Here is a 10563-nt window from a genome sequence, read left to right on the forward strand (position 1 = left end):
AAAAGCTATGTAAAACAAACTGTTAGCATCTTATCTCCTGCACTGAAATTGGTGTGTTTATTACTACAGCCCTTATTCTGTCCGTGTCAGTGATCCATATTACATCACATGTATCATCATTTTCCAACAATGTCTGTTTGTGCATCCTGTTTTGCAGAGGCGGGCTCCACCGACAATGAGGAGCGGGTTTTCCGGCAGCGAATGCGACCCAGGAAGCGGCAGGGAGCGGTGCGGCGAAGGGTCCACCAGGTCAACGGGCACAAGTTCATGGCCACCTACCTGAGACAGCCCACCTACTGCTCTCACTGCAGGGACTTCATCTGGTCAGAAACTCACAGCAAAACATCAAATTGACAGAATTTATCGAACAGATGGATGAAAGAAATGAGCTGAATGAAGATCATACTTTATTTCCTACCAAGTGAATGCTTTTCTTTTCCAAACCAAACTGGGATCATTCATGTCTGGCACAGTCAGCTGAAGCCTTCACCAGGCGCTTCCTGGTTTCCTGCTTTATGAGGCTCCTCATAAAATGCTGCGTCTGTAGTGAGGATGCTGAGCAGTGAGGATCGCACACAGATCCAGGGTTAGGGTTAGGGGGTTATTCACATTAGAATTTCTTAGATAAAGTTATTGTTACAGCTAATCATGGATCCTCCTAAGAACATTTCAGCAGAGTTTTTATGAATGAATCTTAATCTGCGCTGCAAGCTTTTCAGAGTTAAACCAGGTACAATTTAGACTTTTCCTCTCCTAAGCTCTGGATAGATGGTAATGAGAGGCAAAAACGTTTTTGTTTTGTTTTTTATCTTGAATGCATAATATTTCTACATTTGTTTACTAGTTTTGGTATAATTGCTGTTCTAAGATGGTTGTTCTGTCAGCTAAAGGCATGTTTTACAGTCTCTATACTCCAGTTAGGGATTAATCAGGTATTTCACTAATAGATTAATCTGATGAATTGCTTCTGCCATATTTTTCTGAGAAATAAAGCACCCATGAATCAGATCCAGAACATTTCATGTCAAAGAATCAATCTATTTACAAATGACACATCCTTCTGCAAATAATTTACTTTTAGAGAACTGTAGCTTGATGGGCTTTTTAAAAATTATTTATCTGGTGGAAAAGAAAAGTCTTTAAATGATCATTGTCCAAAAGGATAACTGGTTTATGACGGCCTTTTGTTTGTTCCAGCTCCCCTGTCCAAAATGATTACCTAACATTCACTTGTGTCTGTCTTTCTGCAGGGGTGTGTTGGGGAAGCAGGGCTATCAGTGTCAAGGTAATGTCTTTATGCGTATCACTTTTTACTTGACAAACTCCTCTCTCTCTGTTAAGAAGCAGAATGGAAACAGACACTGGTTTAAATGCTGTAAACGCAAACAACTGATAACCGCCAACATAAATACAGATATTTTATCCAACATGGTCAAATTATGGGAAAATTAATTTTAAAACACATGTAACGACCATGTAATAAGCCTGCTATTCTGCATTTATCAGTTGATAGATATATGATTATTCATATATCTATGATTATTTAGAAATGAATAGTGTGGTTTTTTTGTGTCTCTGCTGCAGTTTGTACCTGCGTGGTCCATAAACGCTGCCATGAGCTCATCATCACAAAGTGTGCAGGAATGAAGAGGCAGGACGACACAGTTGGAGAGGTAGGAGATGATGACTTTGGTTGATCTGGATGATTATGTGGATTTCTGAAAAAGGATCAACACATACCAGAACGTGCCAGAATTAGCCATGATGGCTAGTTTGAAGCCGTAAGCGACACCGCGTCCGATCAGGAATCTGAAATGAGTTTTTTAACTGCGGTTTGTCTCGTTCTTCTCACAGCAGGTCGGGTCTCAGAGGTTCAGTGTCAACGTCCCGCACAAGTTCAGCATCCACAACTTTAAGGCCTTCACCTTCTGCGACCACTGCGGCTCCCTGCTGTGGGGTCTGCTGCGACAGGGGCTGCAGTGTAAAGGTACCCAGAACCCTGCTTCCCCTTATCCTTCCTCCTCCCATATGATGAACCTGTTTCCTCTGTTCGTCTGTGTTTCAGTTTGTAAAGTCAACGTACACAGGCGATGCGAGAGAAATGTGGCGCCAACTTGTGGCGTAGACGCTAGAAGGATCGCCACAGTGTTGTCAGACCTCGGACTGACACCAGATAAGATCTCCAACAGCGCCCAGAGGCGGAAAAAGGTCTGCATTCACTCAATCCATAGATTTTATTCAGACTGAAGCTAATCATCTTTTATTTATTGTCTACATTCTAATAAAGGTAGCCATCCATACATTTCAAGTTAAATTCTTCCTAATAATTTTTTCTTGAAGAGCCGAAATGTTGGATCTTGCAGATCGGGCAAGACTGCTGAAATAAATCACATCTATTAATTAAAATCACTTCTAAATTCATGGAAATTTAGGTGGAAGGTAAACATGCGGGGAAGATGCTGCACCATAAACAGTTGTAGGTATTATAAAGTGAATCTATCTAATTGTATTACTATTGCTCTCTATTGCTATGGCAGTAAAATTTAACCCATTCTTTCCAAACTTCGTTCTGTCATTATTAATCTCCGCCACCAGAAAAAAATATCATAATTATTGACATGAAGAGTGGTAAATCTTTCATTAGAAAAAATAGATTATTGGCATGCAGAATTTGAACATTTGGCACTTACAATATCATAGATATGGGTACGATAACTGTTCCAAACAGTCCTTTCCAATTGTCCTAACCTTGGCGTTGAAATGGCGTTTATAAATGGACACGTCATGAAGCTTCACCGGCTGGGAGCTACATAGTGCTAATGCTTAGCCACTACTCAACCAGAACAATCACCGGGATCTTAAAAGGGAAATGGAGCGGATGTTCAGAAGTCCCAAAGAGGGATTTAAACAAAAAATCGTCTTATGATTAATTGTTGATTAATTATAACCATTAAACTTAGATTAAATTTTGTCCAATACCATTAATTGATTAACCCTGCGCTGAAAGCTGGATGGTCACAAGATCTGAGTTTTCAGTCTCACAGCAAATCCATCTTGAAAGACTCCAGCTAATACGTCCGTGTCGTACCAACCAGCGAGTCGGACCAATGACAGGCCAGCAGTGTTTTTAGGGGCGGGACATGTAGAAATTATGACAGTCAGAAGGGCCTTGTGTTACAAATATGGCTGCGCTGGAGGACTCACCTGTTGTGACGGCAACCAAATCGGTTTGAGCTAAAATAGCGACAATTTCTCATTTTAAAAAAGGAGCAAGAGAAGGACTTTGTGTATTTGTTGATGGGAAAGAGTCAGTGCTTTTCTTCTGATAGAATTTTAATTTGGCAGAGTACTAGCTGGCCGTCACCCAATCAGCTCATAGCACTGTAATAAACGTCCGTCCTTAGAAAGACAGACAGAACGGCAGCTATTCTAGATAGATCACCTTGAACTCAACTCTACACACATCAGTCTGGCTGATGCCGGGTTACTGACTGATCATGTCTTTTAGTGTTGTAGTTTCACTACTGTCCACTAGAGGGCCATGGTGTTTATTTAAAGGCACACTATGCAACATTTTTCAGTTGATTAATGTGTTCCATAACGTTTTGGATGATTAAATGAGTCATTTCAGGTTGAACAAAGGTATTCTCGGCCGCCCTGGTGGTCTGTGGGGGAAATATCGCACTTGCAATTGCAAGAGCCCTCGGCCCGCACCCACAGGCTCAGAAGTCTCGCGAGAGTCGGTCTTGCTTTACGGCAAGAACTGCTACACGCCCCCAGTTAAAAGCATGCTCGTTGCTAGCCCAGTGGCGATCTTTGTGCAGTTATCATGGCGGAACCAGCGCGAAAGCAGCGAAAGCCCATGTCGGAGCAGGCAAGAAAGAGGAAAAGGGCTCCGGACAGAGAGAGGAGTCGTACAGGGGTGAACATCGGGCAAGCTTTTTCCGAATTGCGAGAGCTAAAATAAAAAGAAGGCTGCAAGGCTGATGCGGACCTCGCGTTTCTGCTGATGCAATTGTAAGTAACATTGGAATGGTTTCTCTCTCTCTGTATGCATGTTCATACTTTCACTGTGTTAGTCATTCGTTGCGTTTGCCTGTCTGATAAGCTCAAAACAACCGCGCCTGGCTTGACGGAGAAACCAGGAGAACAGCTGTGCATATTTACGACAGTGCACTTTTACTTTCGCCCTCTGGGGGGAGCCTCGCTGGAAAATCAACACCGGTTGCATAGTGTACCTTTAAAGTGGTGCCTCGATTATACCTACAAGAGGAGCGATGTCAGAACGAAAGGATACCAGAGCAGAAACAGGAAAGGATCAGGAGTCCAGTCTGGATTATTTTACAGTTTAATGGAGACAAAAATGGAGAACCAACCTGGTGTGGTTCTGTTTGTTATAAAAACACTGGATTAAAGGAATACTATTCCTTTAAGGTGATGGAAGGTGATGATAGAAACATGGAAACTAAACAGATATAGGATGATAGAAAGAAACATGCCAGCAATAAGCACAGTAAATATGGAAGGCTCTATGTGTTAATGCATTTCTTAGAACTTCCCTCTGATAGATCCAGAACCAGATCCAGAATCAGATCCAGGACCAGACCCAGAACCAAATCCAGAATCAGATCCAGAACCAGATCAAGGACCATATCCAGAACCAAATCCAGAACCAGATCCAGAACAAGATCCAGGACCAGACCCAGAACCAGAACCAAATCCAGACTCAGATCCAGGATCAGCACCAGATCCAGGACCAGACCCAGAACCAAATCCAGAATCAGATCCATAATCAGATCCAGAACCAGATCCACGACCAGATCCAGAACCAAATCCAGAACCAGATCCAGAAATCCAGATCCAGAACCAGATCCATAACCAGATCCAGACCCAGAGATCCAGATCCAGAGAACCAGATTTGGGACCAGATCCAGAACCAGAGATCCAGATCCAAAACCAGATCCGGAGATCCAGAACCAGATCCAGACCAAGATCCAGAACCAGATTCAGAACCCTATCCAGAAATCCAGAACCACATCCAGAACCAGAATCCCTCATTTGAAGGAACGTTTCTCCCAGCAATAATAAACACCCTTTAGTGCAGTTCGGTGTCTAATAATGTGACAGAATGTCACAGTCCTTCAGAAATGATGTTTGATATATTTTATTTATTGATTCTGTATCTTAACAGGCTCATTTTTAATTTAAGATATTTCTAAAGTGAGGAAAAACAAAAACTTTTTTTGTCTTTGCCATCAGTATCTAATGCAGCTGCCTCACCTTTATTTGACCTCAGGAAGTTTTCTATGTTCTGGAAAGTTTCTAATGATACAGAAAAAAAACCTCGGAAAATGGCCTTTAATCAATTAATTTATACGATCAATCAACTTTAGATGAACTCATTCACTTATAAATTCCATCTTTAGCCTGGAATCATCTGGTCAGATAAAAATAAACATCCATCCATCCATCCATCCATCCATCCATCCATCCATCCATACATCCATACATCCATCCATCCATCCATCCATCCATCCATGCATCCAATGAAGGGGTGCTGGTGTTTTCCTGCAGCTACAGGCCAGAGGTGGGGTCCACCTTGGACAGGTAAAAAATAAATAAATAAATAAACTTTATATTTGGAAATCAACGTCTCGCACTATGTGGTCATTTTTGCAAATTGGGCTTTTAAATAAATTCAGATTTTTCACTGAATTACATGTTTAGATGATATAGTAATCTAGTTCCACCTGTAAATAGATTAACTTTGTCTTCAAGCAGGCTCGCCAGACCAGAGACCCCCAGCAGCCGCTCTCAGATACTCCTCAGGAAGAAGAGGACCGCTCAAGGTCTGCCCCTACCTCCCCATGTGACCAAGGTAAGGGAACCTCGTACCCATCGCATCACTTCGGGATCTAGAAAGAAAGCGTTGAACGAGGTCTCGGCTGTCATCTTTCCTTCGCCTCTGCTCAGATGTGAAGGAGCTGGAAAACATCCGGAAAGCTCTGTCCTTTGACCACCGCGGAGACGAGCACAAAACACACCCGCTTTCCACGTCCCTGTCTGTTCCAACCATGGGAGCAGAAGGAGGGAGCGGCGCTGGAAATGGAGTAAAGGAGGAGAGAAGCCAGGAGAACGGTGAGGTCAAAGGTCACGGCTGCCCACAGACCAAAAGGATGCACCTACATGATTACGTGTTCATAAAGGTTCTGGGGAAAGGAAGCTTCGGAAAGGTTGGTGAAAGATTTCCAACCACTTGAGAAAATAAAAGCAAGCTTTCCCCCCTGGTTTCTGAGCGTGGCATGTCATGTGATCAGGTGATGCTGGCCGAGCTGAAAGGTACCGACGAGGTTTATGCCGTCAAAGTGTTAAAGAAGGACGTGATCCTGCAGGACGATGACGTGGACTGCACCATGACTGAGAAAAGGATCCTAGCGCTGGCCAGGAAGCACCCTTACCTGACACAACTCTTCTGCTGCTTCCAGACTAAAGTAGGAACACACAGACGCAGAGACACATGTGCTCCACCAGGGGGCAGTGTTAGACCATATTCAAACTGACGCTTCTGTCTGAGTCTGGTTCAAACCTTTGATTATTTCATTTACATTATTTAACTTATAACAATAAAAGAATAAAACAGGTCTCTCTGCTGCATCTTTAAAATGAAAAAAAGAAAACAGAGAGAAAATATTTTCTCCAGCCCTTTGAATTAAATATTCCACCACATGTTGAGGTTTTACTTCCATGATAAACTATCATAACAGCAGATTGGAATGAAGATGCTCTATGTTTTGAGGCTTAAATTTAATTTGTATATCAGAATTGATGTTTTATTTTGAATTCCCAATGAGAAAAAAAAACACAAAAAATAACCTAATCAGAAATCTAAATAACCTAGACTTTATTTCCCACTAAAGTTATGTTTACAGAATGGCTAGTATAAGATAACTGCCCCCACTGGGGACCAGTTTGCCTTTAATTACAGGTTAGTGTGTTTTTAAAAGGTCAGTGAGTTTGACAGACCCCTGCAGGTTCCTCCCGGTACTGCACCACCAAAATGGATCTGGAGGGAAAAGCATAACTGGCGTGTAAGAAACCAAAGGACTGAGATTTTGGTTTATTGCTACTAGCATGAGAATGAGCACAGATTTAATCCTCTTCTAACCCTCTGCTGTTGCCTAACAGTCCAACAGGCTGCTGGTAGTTCTTAGTGGGAAATATTCAGCGGTTTATTTTACTGCATTCAGTCATCCGTCCTATTGTTGTCAGCGTCTTGTTTTCTCCCCTCCTCACTGCTACAGCAACAGCAGACCACAGTTAAATAATTTAGATTATGAAATTTAAATAACTTCTTTTCCATTTTGATGTAGAATTGTAAACTTTAAAGTCTTTTTTTTTTATTATTTAGATGGTCGTCGACCATCAAATAATGTTATCTGGTAGCCTAGCAAACTAGCCCCTGCGGCAAAAATTTGATCAGTGCCCCAGGCCCTAGAACTGGCTGGCCAATCACAATGCAGGGATGTGTTTTGAATTTCTGGATGCAAAGCGGGCGGGGTTTTGAGGGTGTGACGATCTAAGCTGCGCAACGCTGGAGAAAGCACAACAAGGAAGATGGCAACAACTATTGAACCGTTCTCGTTTGAATCAGCTTCTGAATCAGTTTTGGAAAGATTAGACTTGGAGTTTTCGTTGAAATGTGAGCAGGAAGAGGTTCTACGCTCCTCAGAGTGTTGGTCAATAGGCACAGACATGGTTTGAAAAGCAACAGGTTGTTCTCATCAACCACCTTCAGATGTCTCAATCATCGGGCCAGACTAGATTACACATTTAATCTCACATTTAGTCTGGTTTATCAGGTTAGTTATTTGTTTGTTGGAAAAAAACTTTTTCTTGTTTTTAAACTGAACTGCTGAAACTAATGTCAAATTTCCAGGTGATGATTCCTCTAGGCTTCTAGTCTATAACCAACCGTAATGTAACCTACTGCAGAACACATCTACGCAGTGAATATTACTACCTAAACAGCAGGAGATGTTAATTCAGTGTAGAATTATGGTAAACAAAAGTTTCAGCTGAAACTTTTCTAAAAGTTAAATATTTTAATGTCAAATATTCATCAACAAACATTGATTCAATATAAAATCAACACAAAAATAATGGTTGAACCAACATTTCAGTCAACAACCTTATTTTGTAGAGTTTAAGTGCGTCCTCCATTCCCATATATTGTTGCTATCGGCTCCAAAGTTCAAACTGAAGCCAATCAGTCTAAATTCTGCTTATGGAAAATCTCTCTAATTCTCATCCCTCTGGAGGTTTTTCAACTTTATGACTAACTCACATAACGAGGTTATGGATGGACATGGGGTCAAACATTCATCAGGATCACAGTTCATCTTTCAGAGTCTAGAAACGCCTGCAGAGGTTTATTAGTCACATTTACATTAGAGCATTTTTCCACTCAAACTATAGGAAAATTAAAATGAGAGAACTGCTTTGTTCTCATTTTTCAGAGGATGTACGGTAGACCCCCCCCTTCCGGACATAGAGATAGAGGGGACTTTCCTGATGGTTTAATGAGACTCAACCTCAGTCTCACCGTAGAACCACGCGTCCCCGTATCACAAACAGTAATGCTGCTAAAATTAATTCCCTTTAAATCCTTACAATTCATTAGCAAACATGGGATCATGAATACCAAATAAATAATCGAGCAGACCATTTGATGTGGTATCAGAATAAAAGCATTGCCTGTTGGTCAGCATAGAAAAATAAAACTGAAATAAAAATCAACTTACAATATTTTTGTAAAGTATATTTTGTTGCTCCTATCGACACATTTACCGTAAATCCTCTAATATAGCACGGGGCCTTTATTTCACTCAGGCTCATCTTGGTCCAGGCCATTATTGGAAGGAAGCCAGAATCAGAGGCAGGCCTTTATTTCTATTTATTCAAAACAGAGTACCAATGGAATGAATAAAAAACAGATTTTGTGTCTCTTTGAACCTATAAAATACTAGGTTCACTTATTGAAAAAGTACAGTTACCATAACGGTATACAGAACATTATTCAGACATCTTCCAGTAGCAATTTTCTGCACGGCAATACAAAAAAAAAGACACAGAATGGAATCTCGGCCAAACTGACTGGCAAAACAAAGTAAAAAAAAAATGATTGTGTGGCTGTCAATTTCTGTCATAAAAACAAAACAAGCCGGTCTCCTGTCTGCTGCACTGTCTGCTCTAAGGATGGGACTTCCCATGCTAATGGCTTGAATTTGTTAGCAAACATTGCCCAGCTCTGAATATGAACAGTTATGCTTAAAATGCGTTTCAAATACGGCTCAGTGAATTAATAGGAGCTCATCTTTCATCATCCCCACTTTCAGCCTCATTTTCCATGTAGACCCCCCCCCCCATCTCGTTCCAGTCAGGAAACGTACAGCGCGTTTGTACATTTATGTAAGTGTTGGTTGCTGGCGAACCGTGTCGGTGTTTTTCTTTTCATTGTAACTTGAGCCTTACGCAGCGACACTGTTGCTGTTTTTTCTTTCCTTTATAGGCTGAACAGGTGTTGACCTTTATCATCAGACTTTCTCTACAATAACAGTCAGATGGAACCTTTAAGGAACCAGAAGAAGAATCTGGAGAAAAACAAATAGTTTTTGTTATAAGGTATACGTTAGATTTATAAAACGCTGCTTTTCCTAAACTTTAAATAAAATGTGGGAATAGCTCCAATAAGAATATTATCTTTGCCTTCATGCTCTGGGTGATTTATGTAATTACCACCTTTTTACTGGAAGCAGTTAGAACAGGCAGCAGTTTACCTAAAAGCAACGCTGCGTAACTTTTGACCCAAGCATTAGACGACTTTAAAATGTATTAAAGGATTTTTCAGGTTCATTTTTAATGTGTACCGAGGCTCCCTGCAGGCTACCCAATGAGTCATCTGACCCAGAGGCAGTCTGAGCTCCCCTCAACCAGATAAAAGGAAGCCAAAAGTTTAAAACAGAAATGACTTGTAACTGACATATTTGTGGTTCTCTGATGCAGGATTTATTCTAGAAGAAGGAGTTGGATTTACCAGTAACTCCATGACTTCTGGCTCTGCTGCTCTAAAGACATCTGCTATCTGTATCTGCTGAACATAAATAATAAATATTTAATTCAGGAACAATGCCTGGTTATGAGCAGCTACTAAACCTGGAGTTACAGGTATAGCGCCCCTAGTGGTGACGCTTTGATAAATGCAAAAAACAAGACCCGAGAGAATTCAAGAGTGTTACCAAGTTCATCATAAAGACGGTACAAAGTCTGTGCATGAAATACATGCAGGGAGGGAAGTATTTTAATGAACTAAAGAAAAAAAAACGTGAAATATTATATTAACATCTGTTTTTCTAATCCAAGTGGATCATTGGGAGCTCGGTGTGACTAATTCTCATCGGTAGAAAGAGAAGAGTTGCTCTTCTCTCTTTGACTGAAGGAGGCCTTTCTGTTGAGTCTAACCACCGTTTAGTGCTTTAGAGAAGGGAGAGGCTCCCAGCAGCCCTC

At 41.2% G+C, this 10563-nt stretch overlaps 1 protein-coding gene across 2 annotated transcripts in view; it reads left to right on the plus strand.

Annotated features, from left to right (window-relative positions):
• LOC107090628 (protein kinase C epsilon type-like) overlaps positions 1–10563 on the plus strand; it is a 143103-nt gene that overhangs the window by 77581 nt on the left and 54959 nt on the right. The window contains exons 3-10 of one of the 2 annotated variants that reach the window (XM_015384125.1): positions 158–323; positions 1251–1285; positions 1585–1673; positions 1855–1987; positions 2066–2208; positions 5779–5878; positions 5974–6233; positions 6318–6491. In XM_015384125.1, the coding sequence (XP_015239611.1) occupies positions 158–323; positions 1251–1285; positions 1585–1673; positions 1855–1987; positions 2066–2208; positions 5779–5878; positions 5974–6233; positions 6318–6491 (1100 nt within the window). The remainder of the gene's footprint in view (positions 1–157; positions 324–1250; positions 1286–1584; positions 1674–1854; positions 1988–2065; positions 2209–5778; positions 5879–5973; positions 6234–6317; positions 6492–10563) is intronic. The other variant, XM_015384126.1, reaches the window with a different exon arrangement.

Source organism: Cyprinodon variegatus, unplaced genomic scaffold (genome assembly GCF_000732505.1).
Source record: "Cyprinodon variegatus isolate N-32 unplaced genomic scaffold, C_variegatus-1.0 Scaffold304, whole genome shotgun sequence".
Classification (NCBI taxonomy): domain Eukaryota; kingdom Metazoa; phylum Chordata; class Actinopteri; order Cyprinodontiformes; family Cyprinodontidae; genus Cyprinodon; species Cyprinodon variegatus.